Source organism: Callithrix jacchus, chromosome 9, assembly GCF_049354715.1.
Source record: "Callithrix jacchus isolate 240 chromosome 9, calJac240_pri, whole genome shotgun sequence".
NCBI lineage: Eukaryota > Metazoa > Chordata > Mammalia > Primates > Cebidae > Callithrix > Callithrix jacchus.
The window spans coordinates 49,414,801-49,436,198 of NC_133510.1; the positions used below are offsets into that span (position 1 = coordinate 49,414,801).

At 35.8% G+C, this 21,398-nt stretch overlaps 1 protein-coding gene across 18 annotated transcripts in view; it reads left to right on the forward strand.

The window, feature by feature from the left end:
• ABCC9 (ATP binding cassette subfamily C member 9) overlaps positions 1-21,398 on the forward strand; it is a 249,344-nt gene that overhangs the window by 184,562 nt on the left and 43,384 nt on the right. For all 18 annotated transcript variants that reach the window (XM_078336069.1, XM_078336077.1, XM_078336076.1 and 15 more), the window contains 8 exons: positions 291-375; positions 1,648-1,728; positions 8,717-8,854; positions 9,004-9,129; positions 12,993-13,089; positions 16,153-16,382; positions 17,073-17,221; positions 17,437-17,506. In XM_078336069.1, coding sequence (XP_078192195.1) covers positions 291-375; positions 1,648-1,728; positions 8,717-8,854; positions 9,004-9,129; positions 12,993-13,089; positions 16,153-16,382; positions 17,073-17,221; positions 17,437-17,506 — 976 coding nt within the window. The remainder of the gene's footprint in view (positions 1-290; positions 376-1,647; positions 1,729-8,716; positions 8,855-9,003; positions 9,130-12,992; positions 13,090-16,152; positions 16,383-17,072; positions 17,222-17,436; positions 17,507-21,398) is intronic.

A 21,398-nucleotide genomic window follows, 5' to 3' on the forward strand; every position in this document is an offset into this window, starting at 1 on the left:
CAGGAGAAACACTTGAGCCCAGGAGGCAGAGGTTGCAGTGAGCCAAGATCATGCCACTGCACACTCCAACTTGGGCAACAGAGTAAGACTCCATCTTCCAAAAAAAAAAAAAAGAGAGTGGGAAACTGTATTTATTTATCTTTGTATCTAGAAATGTAGTGCAGAAACTGACATGTAATAAGTAATTCAGCAAACGTTTTATTTCAGCTTCTGAAGTATTGAACTTGGCACTTAGTTTATGGGCAATGTATTAATAGAGATCTAAAAATTCAAAATCATTTCTCCCAAAGGTACAAAGCTGTCACAGATGCCTGTTCTCTTCAACCAGATATTGACTTATTACCATTTGGAGATCAAACTGAAATTGGAGAGAGGGTGAGCTATATATAGTTTCATTAAATAATGAATAAAAAATCTAGAGAAGTCTTCCGGTTGTCTATAATCATTAATAGAGAATCATGAAATTTGAGAGCTTAGGAGAATGTTGTCCCAGTGACAAGTTCCAGAAAAGCAAGGACAGGAGTCTTTGGATGCCACTCTTTCTGACGTATTAATATTTATTGAGTAATCACTGTATACTTACCATGGTACGAGTCACTTAAGAGTTCTCAAGGAAAAGTAAAACATAGTTCCTGGCTTTGAGCAAATGCATTTTGCTTATATGGAGATTGCTGTAATGGGTTTGAAAACTGAGATTACTTTTGATAACTTCTCCCAATCTTGTTAAAATCTATTTATTCTTAATAAAGTGCTCTTTTTTCTTTGTGTAACCATGTTTTGCATTGACGTCATAGTATTTAGACAAGCTGAAAAATATTTATACCTAAATGCTTAGAATAACAATGTCTTAAATGTTTTAATCATTATAAGTCCTGGGCAGAATCAGTATATGCATTATCTACTTTCACAAGAAATCTGTGTTATGGGTGTTATCGTTATCTGCATATGAAGCTGCAAAAATCAAGGCCGAGAGAGGTTAAGGAACTTGCACAGTTGCCAAGATAGTGGTGTAACCAGGATTAGTCTGGCTCTGTGGCCTTTGTTCTTAATGGCTGTTGTTTAGTTTTGTTTTTTTTTTTTTGCTGCATACCACAGTGTGTATGAGAATGAACTTAAGTTCTGTGAGCCTCAGTTTCCACATGTGTAAAATAAAAACAATACCTACATCTTGCAGTTGCTATGAAGAATAAGAAATTTAAAAAGTAAAGCCATTTACACAAGTCTGGCACATACTAAGAGCTCAATTAATACTAGTATTTTTTTAAAAGTATAATTAGTACTTTATTACCATTAGTACTTATTATGCATGTTAAGTAAACTACAGACATAATTCAGGAAATAAGAAAAAATCTTGGAGTTGTTTGCATTTCCTAGCAAGTGTTTTGGTGATTAATGCTTCTTTACAGCAGAGCTCTCTATTAGAGTGAAAGGAGGATTAACCATATCAGTCTAAAGCTATCTTAATTAATTTGAGAATTGTTGACCAGTAGACAGTTTTCATGTTTTCTTACCAGTGTTACTACAATTTAATTAATAAGTTACTAACAATTTAAGAGTTTTTAAAAGACATTTGTATTTTAAGGTAATATCACCAACAGATCATTTACTAGTATAAAAAAATGGATATTTGGGGTGTCTCTTCTCTAGGGCATCAACCTGAGTGGGGGACAGAGGCAGAGAATCTGTGTGGCACGAGCACTGTATCAAAACACCAACATTGTCTTTTTGGTAAGAATATGGCTTTCCATTTTATTTCTTTTTCATCCTTCCATCTGAACAAACGAGTCTTTAAAAAGATAAGTCAAGTAACTCAAGGAAAGATGGTTTAACTTGAGAAGTCATAGGGTATTTAGGGGAAATAAATCCTCTCAGTACAGATCAGTAGATCAGTAGAAGAGCAGCATATCTTGAGAGTTGGGGGGATCCAGATTGGTATCCAAGAGACTGAGATGCCCTAAGTGGTTGCTTATCTGAGTTTCTTAACCAGGAGAGAATCTGGATGATATTGGATCAACTAGGCAGGATCATAAGTGTTCTTATTTATATTTAATGACAAAGAAAGAAAAGCCAGAAAATATACTCTTGGTAGACATAGGGGTAAGTAAGCATAGTATCCCATTCCAGGGCTGTGCAACTCAGGCTGTGGATACGCTTTATCTGTGATGCTCCCAGAACTGTAGAAATCTTGGTTCTGCTCTAGATCTGTGGCATAATCTGTAAAGGTACAGTCTAAATGTTATGTCCTTAAAAGCTCTATGAATGATTTTCATCTCAAACTAATAATATATTTCTACCTGTAGATATAAAAATAAAATCTGATAGTTATGTTGATTATAATTTTGCTCTATTTTGGTCTCTCCAGCAGGACGTATCTAAAATAGCATACAAGTAGACAATGGGGAGATGCTGGCAGAGTATGTAAATGCATCCCTGCCTTCTCCTTCTGCACAATTATTAACCACTTATAAATCTGGTTCCCAGAACAGTTTTAGAATCTTTACTGGATCTAATCTCTAGAACCTCTTCAAACAGTAAGTTGGTTTTAGAGTTTCCCACTGAATTCGTATCTGTCATTGGGGATGGTAGCAGAATTTGAACATACTAATTCATCTCCCTAATACCTGTCTCCAAAATTATCCTCCCAAAAAACCCCAAAACAGCATGAAAGCCATTGCAGGATCTAACAGTAGCCTATGTAATTGTAATTTTTTTTTTGAGACACAGTCTTACTCTGTCACTCAGGCTGGAGTGCAGTGGCACAATCTCGGCTCACTGCAACCTCCGCCTCCCAGGTTCAAGCAATTCTCCCACCTCAACCTCCCCAGTACCTGGTATTACAGGTGCATGCCATCACACCCAGCTTTTTTTTTTTTTTTTTTTTTTTTTTGGCATTTTTAGTAGAAACAGGGTTTCACCATGTTGGCCAGGCTGTTTGGCCAGGCTGTTCTTGAAGTCCTGACCTCAAGTGATCCTCTCACCTCAGCCTCCCAAAGTTCTGGGATTACAGGCATAAACTGCACCTGGCTGTAAATTCTTTTGTGCAATAATGGATGGATCTACAACTAGAAATGACTTCTTGAAGCTTGGGATCAATTACTGATGAAACCTGAGGAACTGACTTGGAAATGTGAATGGGACTGAGGTCCCCTGGGAGTGGCTTTCTACTCCAGTTCATTTTACTGCCTGTTGCGATTCAGTGACTCTGACCTAGTTCAATTGTAGAATCATGGAAATCAAATAAATTGTAGGGTTAACTTATTGTCAGTTCCCACCTATTCATTACAAGATGACTTTTAACAGCTTCTTGATGACTCTCCCTGAAGATACATTGCTCACCTTTAAGGCAGCCTTTCCTTGTTGGACAGTATATAAATTTCCTGTTGCTGCTATAAAAAAATTGCCATAATTGGTGGCTTAATCAATGCAGATTTATTATATTATCTTATAGTTCTATAGATTAGACATCCATCAAAGTGTCAGCAGGGCTGTGTTCCCTTCAGGGAAGGGAACAGTCAATATCCTTGCTTTTTCCAGCATTTACAAGCTGCCTACGCTCTTTGTCTCATGCTTGCCTTCCTCCATCTTTGAAGCCAGCAACATTACGTCTCTCTGACTATTTTTACATAGTCATGTCTTCCTCTCTTCATAGCCGGGAAAGTTTTCTGCTTTTAAGGATGCATATAGTTAGTTTAAGCTCATCTGGATAATCTCCCCATCTCAAGGTCTTAAGTCTTAATTACATCTGCAAAATCCTGCTTGACACATAAGGTAACACAGTTACAGGTTCTGCGGATTAGGACCTGAGCATCTTTGGGGGCCATTATTCTTTCTATCACAGACAGCTCTTATTATTGGAAAGTTATCTAAGTACTGTCTATTCATCACCCTGCACTCTATTTCTGCAGCAAAAAATGTATATATACTTCAACATTCTAATATTGTCATAACTTGTCTAAACTTACATCGCTCAAGGCTAAGCAAGCATAGTATTTTCAATTCTTCAACAAATGACATATTTTGTATAACTTTTCTTAATCCCTGATGTATAGTGTTTATAAGCGTCCCTTTGAAAAATTCTGTGCTAGACACACACTGATCAGCCCAGATAACCTTAAAACCATTGGATCTTACAATCTAGGCCTTATACGCCATTGTAACCTATTGAAAAACATTTTAGCAGCAATAGAATGCTGTCGATGTGTTTTTAAAATTCCTCAAAAATAATAATATCTTACACTTCCATTTTTTAAAAATTCCTGAAGTAGTGTTAGCCCATCTGATTCTCATCACAGTGCTGAGAGGGTAGATGGTATCCTCAGGCTAAATGACGAAACGCTTACAAGGACTGGTGGCTAGTGAATGACAGAATTTGGGCTAGAAATGCATGTATTTTGAGTATTGGCTTTCTAATCAGCAAAGATTCTCTGGTATTTTCTGAAATTATTGCTGTATTTTCCTTTTCTCTCCTTTTCTTTTACGCTTTCTTCTTTACTCACTCATTCCCTTTTGTCCTTTCTTTATTCCTCCCTCCCTTTCTTCTTTCCTCCTTTCTATCTATTAATATCCAGTGAACATCCCCAAGGCCATCTGTTATGCTGGGTTAAGGAAATAGAGTTGAGAAAAAGGCATTACTTACGTCTTTAAGGATATTACTTGTACATGTCACTTGAATAGTTTCACCTTTTGCCTAAACAAATTTTTATCATCTTAGCCTTGATGCAGTATAAAAGCTAGATGAAAATGTCTTAATTATGTATCAAAATGTTATTTTTGGAAACTTTATTGCATCTGCAAATGTGCTGTATCAATGAATATATTAAATTATTTCCAAAATTACATTCATACAAAGAATATACTATTTAAGCACATTCATTGAATACAGAAGAGAATATATTAATGAAGACTTTACATATGTATAGTAGAATAAATAATACAAGCTTGAAAACAAAGAATTGACCACTCATTGAATTAGCTATTTGGCAAATTGTCTTGCTTTCTTTAAAGGAAGTATTTCCTCATAATCTTATATATATTGAATCTTGAGACACGATTCTCAAGCCATTAAGCCTCAATTTTTAAGTTGTATAAAGGTTGCATTTGACAAAAAAACACCACGAATACCCACCATGAAGCTATGGCATAAAAATGATAGTTCCGTGACCTCCGCCATGATTCTAAGTACTTTATACACATTAGCCCTCACTTAATTCTCATAATAACTCTCTTAGGTTTGACATTATTGCTGTTATTACTATCATTATTGTTATTACTACTGTTCACAGATGGAGGTACTGAGGCTTTTAGGGATAAATTATCCAAAGTCACACAGATAGTAATAGTGAAACAGGGATACAAAGTCAGGTGGCCGAATTCCACAGCCTTTGTTCTTAGTCACCACACTCTTCCTCATTAAGAGATGCTTAGAAGATGCTAAAATCACACTCTGATGCATTGAAGGGAAAGCACAATATTAATCTACCATGGCTTTATTTATAAGAAAATAATAATAAAGCAATACTTTGGAAATGATTTACAGACTTTTCCTACATTATTTTGTCGCATCTTTGCAGCAATCCAATGTGGTTTCTCACAGGTGTCTTTATCATCTCTGTTTTATAGATGAAGTGACTGAGTTTGAAACATTTGCCAGCCTGCAAGAGTGTTCATAACTATGATTTGGACTTTTTAATATAGAGATAATGGACTTTTGGTCATGCCTTACTAACTTATAACATGTAGAATCAGAATTTAGTCTGGGTGTGGTGGCTCACGCCTGTAATCCTATCACTTTGGGAGGCTGAGGCAGGTGGATAAGGTGAGATCAGGAGTTCGAAACCAGGCTGGCCAACATAATGAAACCCCATCTCTACTAAAAATCCAAAAAAAAATTAGCCCGCTGTGGTGGTGTGTGCCTGTAATCCCAGTAACTCGGGAGGCTGAGGCAGGAGAATTGCTTGAACCTGGGAGGAGGAGGTTGCAGTGAGCCAAGATGGTGCCACTGCACTCCAGCCTGGGCAACAGAGTGAGACTCCATCTCAAAATTAATTAATTAATTGATTAATTCAGAATTTTCTGGAAAGTCAAATTGAATTATTATAAAAATTTATTTTTAATTCATGTCATTTTTTCTGTGAAAAATTCTCAGAAAGAATTATTTCAGGATAGTTTGGCCTGCATCACAAATGATTCCTGGGGTTTTAATGGAATTAGAAGCAGAAAGTTATTTCAAAGGCAATCAGATTTTCGCTGTGAAAGTCATCGCTTTTCTAAAACCAGTAATTTGCTGATTGCTGTATCTTGGAAATTATATCCTTGCTGCATTGTTGGAGATGGAAATGGAGACATTTTGTCAGTGTAATCTTGATACTTTCCCATTGCTGTGGAGATAGCACTTTATATTTGTACCTTGACTTCCATTTTTAGGTAATTCCAAAGTTACATAATAACTTCTATGTTAAAAGAAATTTCATATATTAGTGGTAGAATTTTCTACCAGTTATTAAAAATCTAATAATTAGAAAAGTATTTTTTTCTTGTTATTAAAAGGAGCAAAATGACAATTAAGGAGCTAGTGTCTATGATGGTTTTAAAAAGCAAATCACTGAGCAGTTGAAAGCCAGTTCAAATACCTATACAAAGTACCCATTGCAACATTTCAGAAATAATTGATGTGCATTAAGATGTTCCAGAGGGTATGAAAGATTTGAAATATTTCCCATGTCATCCAAAGAAATTTCAAGACAATCAACATAATTGTATCCATTTCTATAAAAGCCATTTGAGGACATTGATTATATCACCCACTTACTCACAATTATGATATCCAGCAGACTGATTTTTTAAAGGCTTTTATACTTCTTAATTATTCTTTAACTATCTAAATGCTTTGATAATATTTTTATAAGGCTTCTCCTAAATTATTTAATAAAGCCATATTGTATATAGTTTCTATCTATGTAGACAAATCGATGGAAAGCTGAAACATTACTGAGCTAATCATATGACAATCTATAATGATCATATATAAATTTATTCTAACTTCCAAACTTCCATTTCTATCTAAATAGAAATCACTTTTTTTGTTATTCAGATTATTAAGCAATACAATCTATCTGTAGAGAGACTATGATTGCGCTCAATTGAAAATTTTGTAGAATTGTCATTTCTACATATCTCAGCATGTAGCCTGTATGTAGGATGAGGAACCAGCTGTTTCTTTCATGGGCCCATAAGACAAAGTAGAAGTTTGTTTGCATTTTACATATTGGAGAAACAACAGTGGAAAAAGGATAATGAGGAAGACATTTACGAACTTTTTTCCCCACTGTTCTGGTAACTCTTCCCAGTTCTTTTCCAGAAACCTCCACCATCTTTTACTGCTTTTGTCTCATCAGTGCTCCCTCAACTTCTTTCATTCTCTGCCAACTCTGGTCCTTCTAAGGGGTGATTATATACCTGTTGCAGCATCCTCCCTTCAGGTCACTTTGCTTTCTAATTCATAGTTTTGAAGAAACATTTCAGTTTTCTTTGGTAGTTTCTAGCTTTCCTTTTTTAAACATCCAAAAATGTGAAACATGTAATTTGATGCTCTATGTAACATTTTAGGAATGAAATATATATGAAAACAATGTATAGTAATGTCATCAACAAAAAAAGGCAATTAATGTAATTTCTTAAATTATTCTCTAAATGTCTTAATCACTTAGTGGATGAAAACTTTCTCCCTAGAATAATGTCATCAGGTAAGTGTTAGTCATGCTATTCTTATACATAATAATAAAAATATCTAACATTTATCTAATGTCAACTGTATACCCAGTACCATACTAAGCACTTTATTACCTCATTTAATTCTGAGAATATCCCCATTAAGTAAGTCCTGATATGATCCAATTAACATTTTATTTTTTATTTTATTTTTGAGATAGTCTCGTTCTGTTGCCAGACTGGAGCGTAATCTCAGTTCACTGCAACCTCTGCTCCTGGATTCAGGGGATTCTCTGTCTCAACCTCCAGAGTAGCTGGGATTACAGGTGCATGCCACCATGCCTGGCTAATTTTTATGTTTTTAGTAGAGACAGGGCTTCACCATGTTGGCCAGGCTGATCTCGAACTCCTGACCTCAGGTGATCTGCCTGCCTTGGCCTCCCAAAGTGCTGGGATTACAGGCATGAGCCACCATGCCCCGCCCAATTAACATTTTTTATATCTATTTTTATTATCTAGAATTCAACTACAATTACCTTTTTATTCTTTCTTTTGCTCTATTATTATAGATTGCTGAGTAATACAGTTTTTGAACTTTCAGATTCTATAAAAATTCAAAACATTTGGAATATTATTTACTTTTAAAATAATTATACAAAGTCTGTTTTTCATTTCACCTGCAGGTACTTCTAACTTTATTTCATTGTCTGTTTGTTTTTCTCCTGCCTCTTTTTATTTAATTTTAATTTTAATTTTTGGTTGAGAGGCACATGCACAGATTTGTTATATAAATTGTGTTTTATGGGGGTTTGGTGTACAGATTATTTTGTCACCCAGGTAATAAGCATGGTACCTGACAAATAGTTTTTCTTTATCCTTTTTTTAAAAAAATAAATTAGATTTAGGGAATAATTTGCCCTTAGTTATTTGTATTACTACTTTCTAGAGGAATTGAGTTACGTAAAAAGTATAGAAAACGTCCATCTTTCCCCCATTTTACTGATTGCAGGATGATCCATTCTCAGCCCTGGACATTCACTTAAGTGATCACTTAATGCAGGAGGGGATTTTGAAATTCCTCCAAGATGACAAAAGGACACTCGTTCTTGTGACTCACAAATTACAGTATCTGACGCATGCTGACTGGGTAAGAGTTTAGAAGAGAATTTTGTTCATTTTTGGATTATAGTCATATAAATAAATAGAGACAGTGAGAAATGCTTTCTGAAATGAAGGTAGTTCATTTGGCCAGTCAAGGCTTTTTGTCTCATTTCTGGGAATATCTGCTTTCCTTAGATCATAGCCATGAAAGATGGAAGTGTCCTAAGAGAAGGAACTTTGAAGGATATTCAGACCAAAGATGTTGAGCTTTATGAACACTGGAAAACACTTATGAATCGGCAAGATCAAGAATTAGAAAAGGTAAGTGCTCATAGTTCAGAAGAGTTCTGAGTCCAATTCAGAAGAGATAAAAACGTACTAAGAATTACTAAGAACACCTTTTTAAAAATTACCATTTAATGCTTAGTAATATAATGGTCTTTATCTGATATCCAAAGCAATTGTATCTTTACTTATTATTAATGAACAGGCTACTTTGAACCTGTAAAATTCTAATGTTATCTTTGGATGAGGTGCTGTCAGGTTTTTAGAGGCTGTTTGTTTGAATCTGAACCATAGTGCAATTATATGCATGTTTAAAACTTGGACAAACTACTTACTGAAGTATAGCATTTTCTTATTTTTTCTTACTTATACCTCATTTTTCTTGTCTATAAAATTAGAATATTTTCACTAATCACCTACAAATAGAGGTTCATGGGAACATCAAAAGCCAAGGTAATTTTGAAGGAAGAGCTCTGTGGGGGTGGGGGGCAAAGTTTTAAGGCATGTCAGGGATAAGGCTTCTGGGGTGAAAGAAGGTAATCAGAAGGAAATAAAAGTAAAATTTTACATTTGTGTAGGTTTTTTAAAGTCCACAATGCCCTTTTTACATGATCTATTTTAATTCTCACAAACTCCTGACAAATAAGCAGAGAAAATATTATCTTACTTAAACAGATGAGAAAGCTAAGCTCAGAGAGGTTAAATAACTTACCTAAAGTTGTACAGCATATATAATAAGTGGTACCAATGGGCTGTAAACACAGGTGCATCTCCAGTGTAATTATACTATACTGCTACGGATGATGTAAGTATCACATTGAATGAGGTAATAACAGAGTTGGATACCAGATTGAGTACCACAAAAGAGGAACAACTTTTGAACAACAAGTGAAATTGTAAATTAAATTTGCACATTTTTGAAATGTTTCATTCTTGAGTTGGGAGTACAAGGTATCCAGCATTGATATTCTTAGCCAGGAATGAGCATTTACAAAATAAAATATTTGTACCAATTAATTTCTTTAAAACATCAGGAAATTTAAATATATCATTTTAGAAAAGAAAATAAAGGATGTGTCTCCATAGCAAGAGGAAGATACAAAGCCAAAGAAATCCTAGGATGTCTCTACCTTCTTTGAATTTGCTTAAGATCTCAAAAGCAAACCACACAAAGAAGAAAAGATAGATGCAAAAATATACAAGCAGAACAGGACAAATCATAGAACTATTGAAATGAGGATATTTGACCCTAAAAAAAGCAATAAGTAAACAAAAAACTCCAAAACATTAGCAGGTAGAGTCGACAAGTGCCTGCTTAGGAATTGTGCTGTGGGAAGCTTGATTCTAAACGTACTGGGGATAGCTCCAAATGACATTTTTTTCAGTGATCTAAATGCCAGGGACAAAAGAAGATGATGTAAACTTAAGGAGTAGGACAATTTATGGTTTACTTTGGAAAGAGGAGCTGGAAAATAAAGAGAACTGTTGGCTCAATATTATAGTAATACTGTTAAGCCAGGAAGAAAGTCCATTAAGTTGTATTTAGAAATGAAGTGATCACTTGAGATAGCATAGCTGTATAATTAAAGACACATTACAAGGTCATGTATGGACTGAAGGAAGTGTGGAGCAAGTTACGATATGGACGGGGTAAATCCAGTTACAAGGTAGAATGGCAGCCGCTAGAAGCCGGAATGAATCACGCACCTGCCCAGAATCCTTATCTCAGGATGGAGGAAAATTACTGCCACATAGCAAAAGGCAGGCACCTGAATTCTCTGCAGCCAGAGAGAATCACACAGTGAACAAGACCACTACAATACCTTAGGGAAGTTTTTGCACAAACAGCTTTGTGTTTAGTTTGTTATATGACAGGACAGGGTGTTTCCTATCAACCTGGGCCAATTTTGTCTCCTAGAGGACATTTGACAACATCTGGAGACATTTTCGATTGTTACAACAGGGCAGGGGGATGCCATTAAGCTTGTAGTGTGCTCAACATTCTGCAATGCTCAGGGCAGACCCCACGACAATGAGTTGTCCAACTCACATGTCACTGTGTCAAGGCTGAGAAAGTCCGGCCTAGAGCCAGAACAGATCAAGCAAGCGGAGAAGGAAGGTGAAACTGAAGGACGCACAAAACTTCCTAGTGGAGTGCTTTAAAAAGAGCTGTCAGTTTAAGGATTAAGGGGTAAACAGGAAAGAATATGATAAAAAAAAAAAAAACAGTAATGAAAACTACAGAGAAGAAGAAGGAGATAGCACTTTTAGCTGATTTAAATATTATTAGCTTAAATGACATGAACCATTATCTTCTTAATGCTGTTAAGCAGAATTAACTGGTATTATTTAACACTCCTCACTTCCCTCTCTACTGTCCTCACCTGGCCGGGCCCAGTGACTATTTATTGGATAAATGAAAGTAAATTTTTATTAGTCCAAGTATCAACACTACTTAAAACATTTAACCTATTTTGAATTTAGTGTGAGCATATACTCTTAGGAAAAATTGCTTTAAAGTTCGTTTGGGTTTTGTTTGTTTAAGTCTCCAAGGTCTTAAACCTTTTGGTCACAGCATGGGGAATTAAACTGGAATCAAATCTGCTTTTCAATGTGCAGATTTATTTTATTCCATTATATGATATGCACAAGACAGGAATCCTCTATAATATTGTGTTTAATTTAGCTTCATTTATAAAGTTTGGTTTTCATATCTTTCTGCACAATTTAAAACTGGGGTCAAACTGTCTCTGTAAAAATGGGATTCAGGAGACATTTTTGCTTTCACGCTTTTAACCAAGACTCTGAAGTAGTAGAGTCCTCTAGAATAGCAAGTTTCCTAAATCAGATATGTTGTATGAGGCCAAAAAAAATCAACCGAAGTCATTACCTAGGGACTGATCACAGAAGACTTATTGGTTTATTGATGTAACAGTAAAACTGTGTAGGGCTTTTTTTTTTTTTTTGTATTGGCCTCTGCAGGAAGCTTCCAATTTACCACAGATTTCAAAAGTTTGTGGGTTAGTTGTTTAGAATTCAGAATGCATTTCCCCACAGAAAAATGGAAATGGTTGGTTTTCCAGAATGGCCTGTAGAACCTGATTTAATCCACAATGTAACTGAACTGATGCTACTCCTCCAGTCCTGAGGTCAGGGGAGCTGGGGTATTAGAAGCCAGGGCATGGAGAAAATGAAATGATTCTCCCTTTCTTAACTACAGGATAAAGTTCACAGCAATTCTTAAAAATCTGCAAAGTTTTTGGTTTTTGGCACCTTTCCCTTCTCTTTCTGTGTATTCTCTCCTCCTGGGGCTTTCTCTTACACTGCTAGGCACCTAAGAATCCTCATTGTCTATTTTCTTCAAAGTTACCTACCTTCTTTCAGATCCTATTGAATTCCCTTTCTTTCATGTAGCTCCCTTAGTGAGATGCTAAAGAAACTCGTCCTGATTTAATAATTCAAAATAGTGGATGACTGACAGCAGTTTAACCAACTTGGAACCATGTTGTCTTTTGAAGGAAAATATGTATTAACATGAATGAATCTTTAATTAGAAAAATTACAAGGATAGTCCGAAGGTGATGTATAAATAAGTAGCAGTGGTGGAACTGTGCTTTAGGGCTCAGGGAGATAGATAGCCCCCTGGCCCTGGAGTCAGCTGCATCTCATTCTTGCTTTTCCTGGCCTCATGTGCTGCCCTACACCCTGAGCACTTCCTACAAGTCTAAGACTCTGCCCCCACAGCTGCTTCTGTGATAGGAGTTGTGGATCTCCAGAGTGAACACAGAGCCCCTGAGATTGGTAAAGGTAACTAACCATTTACACACGCAAGTCATTCATTGTTAAGTCACAACCTGTTGGTGTTAGTTCCTTGTGTGATAGTATAATGTTTACTGTAGGATATGGAAGCTGACCAAACTACTTTAGAGAGGAAAACTCTTCGAAGGGCCATGTATTCAAGAGAGGCCAAAGCCCAAATGGAGGATGAAGACGAAGGTAGATCTCTTTTCTTATTTATTTATTTATTTATTTATTTAACTTTAGGTACATACTGTATCTGGCATTTCTCCCCATGTTATCCCTCCCCATCTCCCCCTCCCTTCCCACCCCTGACTATCTCTCCCCTACCCCCCCCCAACTGCCCCCAATGTGTGATGCTCCTCTCCGAGTTCACATGTTCTCATTGTTCAACACCCACCTATGCACAAAGGACACGAACTCATCATTTTTATGGTTGCATGGTATTCCATGGTATATATGTATCACATTCTTTGTCCAGTCTATCATTGATGGGCATTTGGGTTGGTTCCAGTTCTTTGCTATTATACACAGGGCTGCAGTGAACATACATGTGCATGTGTCTTTACAGTAGAATGATTTATAGTTCTTTGGGTATATATCCAGTAATGGGATTGCTGGGTCGATCTCTTTTCTTTTATCTGGAACATTCTACTGGGGTAACGGGATATGACAGTTTTTTACGTGTGAGTGTCTTCATGAAGAATAATAAGCCACTTTGCAAGGGGAAAAAGTTAAATCAAATACTAAAAATGAAAACAATAGGAATCAAGAAAAAGTAACTGTAACCTATCACCAGTCATCCTGAGGGGCTCTACATAATGTGTGCTACTACAGTTGTTAAGTGTGGGAAAGTACTGAAAGGAAATGGCAGTGGATTGTAAATAGATCTAGACTTTTGTTCAGAAAAATTGAAATTGTCTGGATAATGACCAAATCTAGTGAAGAAAATTTCAATCCTTCAGAAATAAGTAATAAAAGGGAAATATGGCATTTTGAAATAGCCATATTTGAGTCACTTATTTCATCTTCATGAGGTTTCATGACAATATGGCCATGAAGGATAAGAAAATTAGAACACCATTTGTTATGTTTCAGTTTTCTGAATCTGATGAGATATATGGGGAGAAAAGATTGACTGGAAATGTGAGGAATGAAATGGAATAATTACAGTGCTTTGACATTCATTGCCAAGAATGTTGTGAGATAAACCACATTTTAAATCAATAGTGTAAATGCATTATGCTTCATTTTCCTTTGTAATTTTTGCTTATGCCTGCATTTCTACCAACTAGTTAAAGAAACAGAATAGTGTTTTTTTAAGCCAAATAGCACCAAAATGTTCTGCTTTTATATTTCTGACAAAACTATTCAGTGTTTCAACAAATATTCATTGAGTAAATGAATTAATGAATGAAGGGTAAATTTTACTTTCAATTTCTATGATTAAAAATGTTTCTAAAGAATTTTTGGTGCTGTAAACAGACATATCAGCTTCTAGAATTCTAAACCATTTATTTTTAATATGCTATAAGAATGAAGTTGTACCCAATTACTCTGTTCAGCGTTTCAGTGGGGATCCTGTGTCATTGGCTTGCCATATTAATCGATCTTCTCAGGTATAAAATAAGATAAGAGCACTTTGCTTACAGGGTAAATGAAGTAGTGTATGTGAAAGAGCCAACTGCGGTACATATTACTTATTAGTTCGTTGCTCCAGGTCTTGGTAAAATGCTTAAGCCACCAGTAGCAGAAGAAAAGAAGTAGAGGGCACTTCCATTCACTTAAGAGACCTGGAGTTGCATGTATTATTTCTACTTACTATTGGCTCGGTCGTTGCTTAGAAAGATTAGGTACTAGGAGAGTGAGGAGATGCTGTCTTTAGCTGGGCAGCCATAGGCTACTTTTAATTTCAATCGATATAGAAGCAAAGAATGGGTATTGGGGAGTTAGCTAGCAATGTGCAAGTGTCCACCTCTTTGGTCATGCAAATTTCTATTCTGTTCTTCTCACACAAAAGACACACCCCTGCCAAAGGAGAGATCATCTGTGACCTAGTCATTTACTGCATCCAGCTCATATGTCAGGATTTTTGGTGATGCTCTGTCTTCTCATCATAAACATATTTGGATCCCTGTGGTCTAATAACCTAAAAAGTAAAGACAACCTTCCTCCCCACAACCTGATATGTATATAGTAGTGAGGTACATACAGGGTAACTTTAATGAATAAAGTTCCTTTGGAAAAGGAAAGGATGGGAAAACACAGTCACCGGACCATAGAAATGATCAAATTGTGATTGTCAGGAAATGCAAAACCTGGTTTAGCAGTGGAGTCATTCATAAGGAAGACCATCTTGGAGTTTCTAGATAGCTTAAACATCTGAGATGAATTCCTGGCCCATTATCCTTTGTGTCTCCTGGCTTTGCCCACTGGAAGGTTCCTCCTTGCCCATTCCCCTCCATGATCATATCTAAAGTGGGCCATAGAGAGAATGGAGTATGCCCTCTTGTGCTGTGCACAAATTTCAGAGCCTGTTCCCTCCTGGTGCAGGTTTATCCATTCAGAAATTTACAGGTTGAAATATTGTAGATGTTTGTAAGCCAGGTATGTGGTTTTTGTTGGCAACACAATTCCTTCAATAACTTAGTAAGTTTCTGGTCTATACTTCCAGTCAATTTGATGTGCAGCAAATCAACAAATTATCTCATCTAGACATAGATTTTATGTTTATTTGATCATTTATTCATTCATTCCTTCATTCATTTTTCACCTATTTTCAGAAAGAAATGAAGTTTGTCCTGCTTAAAGCATTTAAAACTTCAATACTAATGCTTACTTTTTTTTTTTTTTTTTTTTTTTTTTTGAGACGGAGTATCACTCTTGCTACCCAGGCTGGAGTGCAATGACGCGATCTCAGCTCACTGCAACCTCCACCTCCTGGGTTCAGGCAATTCTCCTGCCTCGGCCTCCTGAGTAACTGGAATTATAGGCACGCGCCACTGTGCCCAGCTAATTTTTTGTATTTTTAGTAGAGACAGCGTTTCACCATGTTGACCAGGATGGTCTTGATCTCTTGACCTCGTGATCCACCCGCCTCAGCCTCCCAAAGTTCTGGGATTACAGGCGTGAGCCACCACGCCTGGCCCTAATGCTTACTTTTTTATAAATTTGTGAATATTTATATACTGTTTGTGGAACAATAGAAATTGTATCTAGCTGGTGCCCATCTGAAGCTTAAACAAGTTTTTTTGTATGTAGAGGAAGAAGAGGAGGAAGATGAGGATGATAACATGTCCACAGTAATGAGGCTCAGGACTAAAATGCCATGGAAAACCTGCTGGCGGTACCTCACTTCTGGAGGATTCTTCCTGCTCATCCTGATGATTTTCTCTAAGCTTCTGAAGCATTCAGTCATTGTAGCTATAGATTATTGGCTGGCCACGTGGACATCAGAGTACAATATAAACAGTACTGGAAAAGCTGATCAGGTACTATTGGTTCGGTTTTGTTTTTAAATCACCAAGAAAATATTGAGATTGACAGTGACACCTTCTTATCAAGTTAGATGCTTATATCCCAAATGCCATAGGACTTCTGTGATAATTCAGTAAGTTAATAATTACAACAGGACATGAAATAAAGTATCAAAAATGTTAAAATGTTAAAATAGAATCTATTATTAATACTTTTAAAGTTTATCATAAGAAATATTTAAATACGTTTAGACTTGTATTCAAGGGAGTTATGTATACATATTTTTAGACATGTTATACATATATACACATATGTAGGACCTTTTTGTATTTATTCTTATGGTATTTGGTGTTATCTACCTACATCAGTGTATTAGCTGGTCATTCTAAGACTAGGAATGAGAAAAGTGAGCTCTACAATGTAGAAAGCCAAGAATATGCCCCAAACCTGAAAACAAACTCTCTCCCTCTTAATTTGCTTTTAAGCAAGCCTTGAAAGAGAGTGAAGGGAGCAGGTGGAGGCTTGCCTGTGGGATTATGGTGGGGATACTCCCTTGGGTCTCAACAAATTGCTTTCCTGAACTGTCTAAATGTATGCACAATAACGAAGTCAACCATCTTGTCTGATGTTGACATTGGATTTTCTAGTAAAAAAGAACTAAATTCATCATTTCCTATGTGCTTTTTGTGTTGGTTGCTTTTTAGACCTACTATGTGGCTGGTTTTAGCATACTTTGCGGAGCAGGCATTTTCCTTTGCCTTGTTACATCCCTTACTGTAGAATGGATGGGTCTCACGGCTGCCAAAAATCTTCACCACAACCTTCTCAATAAGATAATTCTTGGACCAATAAGGTAAAACTGGTTATTTCTCACTCTCACACATAAAATAATAAAAACATGCATTTTTCAATTTGAGTGAAAATGTAAAAGCTCAAAGAATTTCTTTAGTCCTTGAGCACATATGAATAGGGAGCTTCTCATTTTCATGACACTAAGGTGCCCATTAGCAATGCCCAGGTTCCAAATAGTTTAGTATTGTCATACACTTTCATCTGTTTATTGCCTAGGTTCTTTGATACCACGCCCCTGGGACTGATTCTCAATCGCTTTTCAGCTGATACTAATATCATTGATCAGGTGAGTAGTAACTGGGTTACTTCCAAATTCAAAATGTAGTTTCACAATGTAAGCTAAATAGCATTTTAAGATAAAGCATAATTCCTCTTAACAATAGAGAATTGCTGAAATTTAAATGAAGGTCTTTTTGTATTTATATCAATATTATATATGCAAATAATATCTAGAATGAAATATTAAAGGAAAACCTTAACTCAGACTAATTTGTATATGTAGAAGAAGATACTTAGAGAACCAGCATGAAGTAAAGAGAAACAGTAAAGCATAATTGAACATTTAAAATTTTTTATTATTAAAAATTGTTTTGATTAATAATATATCATCATTCCCAGTATAAAATTCTTAAAAGTTTAGTGTGCATGCAAAATTTCTCTCAGAAATGAAGGGTGGGATTCCAAGCTGTCTTAGTCCTTTACTTTTATTAAGTTGGTTCTTGAAGCTTCAAATGGTGTGATATTTTAGGAAATATTCCAAGAATGTCCACTTTAGCCTAAGAGCCTTAGGTATCTGAACGTTTGTCTTGAAATCGAAGATATCAAACTCTGAAATTGTATCACTCTAAAAGTGGAACCGTTTGGATGATTGAGAAAGGAATTCATCAAATCCAGCCCTTGCCTTTTCTGATTTTCCAGGGTGGCATTAGGAACACCAAAATGGCCCTCAGTTTAGAAAGAGTGCTTGATGCATGCAGCTGACTGAAGAGTATGTTGAGAAGTTTTGATGTTTTCATGACCTTGGTCAGACTGCACCTAAAACCCTTCTAAGGAATACACGTTGAAAAAGAAGAAATCAAACAGTCATTATTTAGAAGATGACATGATTATTACTTAGAGTATTCAAAATAGTAAAATAGAGAATCAGAAAGTTCAGCAGTTCAGCAGTTCACTATATCTACATAAGATATACCATATGAAAAGCAGCAATTTCTTCTACGCCAATTTAAGAAAATAGTGAAAAACAAACTCCATTCATAACAACAAAACCTATAAAAACAGAAATAAATGTGAAGAAAAGATGTTCAGCAATCCCAGAAGTCACAACAATCCTGTATATATAGAAAAAGAATTTCCCTATTAGATATTTTTTAAATATTATGAAATTTAAAAATTTTTGATTGCAGAAGGCAAGTAGGTCAAAAGAACAGTATGGAGAATTAAAAAACACCAGCGTAGTAGAAATGTAACAATATAAATGTGGCATCTTAATAAGGAAAGGATTAACTTTTCAACAAACTATATTGGGATAATTAGCTATTTCAAAATATAAAACAAATGCATATAGCATAGAGGTGGTCATGTTAAAACATAAAGTTATAAAGTAAAATGTAGGAGAATAGTTTTAGAATTTTGGAGTGGGAGAGGTCCTTCTGAGTAAGACAAATAACTCAAAAACAATAAGGAAAATAGGTTACTTTTGAGCCGAAAAGTCAATAGAAATGCCTATAAAAAACTTTAAGTTGTTATTGAGTGAAAAGCACCGAAGAGAAATTTAAATACAATAGATAGGGGAAAAAGTGGCAAATAATTTTTTTTTAAAAAAAAAACATAATATATATAGAGCATTTAAAAATCAATAAGGAAAAAATAATGCACTCAAAGCCCAAAGGATATGAGGAAGCAATTACAGATAATTAATTTAAATGTATTATAGTACAGGGATTACTAAATTAGCTAATAATATGGAAGCATTAAAAAGAAATAGATGAAAGAGCTAGAGGAGCAAGATCAAAAAAACTCAAAGGCTAGCCGAAGACAAGAAACAACTAAGATCAGAGCAGAACTGAAGGAGATAGAGACACAAAAAAGCCTTCAAAAAATGAATAAATCCAGGAGCTTGTTTTTTGAAAAGATCAACAAAATAGACCACTAGCCAGATTAATAAAAAAAGAAAAGAGAGAATAATCAAATAGATGCAATAAAAAATGATAAAGGGGATATCACCACAGATTCCACAGAAATACAAATTACCATCAGAGATTACTACAAACAACTCTATGCATATACCAATAAACCTGGAAGAAATGGATAAATTCCTGGACACTTTCACCCTCCCAAGCCTAAACCAGGAAGAAGTAAAAACCCTGAATAGATCAATAACAAGGGCTGATGTCAATGCAGCATTAATAGCTTACAAACCAAAAAAAGTCTAGGTCTAGATGGGGTCACAGTTGTATATCTACCAGACATACAAAGAGGAGCTGGTACCATTCCTTCTGAAGCTATTCCAAACAATACAAAAAGAGGGAATCCTTCCCAAATCATTTTATGAGACCAACATCATCCTGATACCAAAACCCGGCAGAGACTCAACAAGAAAAGAAAACTTCAGGCCAATATCCATGATGAACATAGATGCAAAAATCTTCAATAAAATACTAGCAAACCAATTGCAATTCCACATCAAAAAGCTTATCCATCACGATCAAGTAGGCTTCATCCCAGGGATGCAAGGCTGGTTCAACATACATACGCAAATCTATAAACGTAATTCACCACATAAACAGAACCAAAGACAAAAACCACATGATTATCTCAGTAGATGCAGAGAAGGCCTTTGACAAAATTCAACAGCCCTTTATGCTAAAAATTCTCAATAAACTCGGTATCGTTGGAATGAATGTCAAAATAATAAAAGCTATTTATGACACACCAACAGCCAATATCATACTGAATGGGCAAAAACTGGAAGCATTCCCTTTGAAATCTGGCACTAGCCAAAGATGCCCTCTCTCACCACTCCTATTCAATATAGTATTGGAAGTTCTAGCCAGAGTAATCAGGCAAGAAAAAGAAATAAAAGGTATTCAATTAGGAAAGGAGGAAGTCAAATTGTCTCTATTTGCAGATGACATGATTGTATATTTAGAAGACCCTATCATCACAGCCCAAAATCTTCTCAAACTGATAAGCAACTTCAGCAAAGTCTCAGAATACAATATCAATGTGCAAAAATTACAAGCATTCCTATACACCAATAACAAACTTAAAGAGAGCCAATTCAATAATGAACTGCCATTCACAATTGCTACAAAGAGAATAAAATACCTAGGAATACAACTAACAAAGGATGTAAAGGACCTCTTCAAGGAGAACTAAAAACCACTGCTCAAGGAAATAAGAGGGGACACAAACAGAGGGAAAAATATTCCATGTTCACGGTTAGGAAGAATCAATATTATGAAAATGGCCATACTACCCAAAGTAATTTATAAATTCAGTGCTATCCCCATCAAGCTACCTATGACCCTCTTCGCAGAACTGGAAAAAACCACCTTAAACTTCATATGGAACCAAAAGAAAACCTGCATAGCCAAGACAATCCTAAGCAAAAAGAACAAAGCTGGAGGCATCATGCTACCTGACTTCAAACTATACTACAAGGCTACAGTAATCAAAACAGCATGGTACTGGTACCAAAACAGAGATGTAGACCAATGGAACAGAACAGAGGCCTCAGAGGCAATGCCACACATCTACAACCATCTGATCTTTGACAAACCTCACAAAAAAAGCAATGGGGAAAGGATTCCCTGTTTAATAAATGGTGTTTGGAAAACTGGCTACTAGTGTGTAGAAAGCAGAAACTGGACCTGTTCCTGACACCTTACACTAAAATTAACTCCAGATGGATTAAAGACTTAAACATAAGACCTAACACCATAAAAACCCTAGAAGAAAACCTAGGCAAAACCATTCAGGACATAGGCATAGGCAAAGACTTCATGACTAAAACACCAAAAGCAACAAAAGCCAAAATAGACAAAAAATAGGATCTAATTAAACTCCACAGCTTCTTCACAGCAAAAGAAACAATCATTAGAGTGAACCTGCAACCAACAGAATAGGAAGACATTTTTGTAGTCTACCCATCCGACAAAGGGCTAATATCCAGA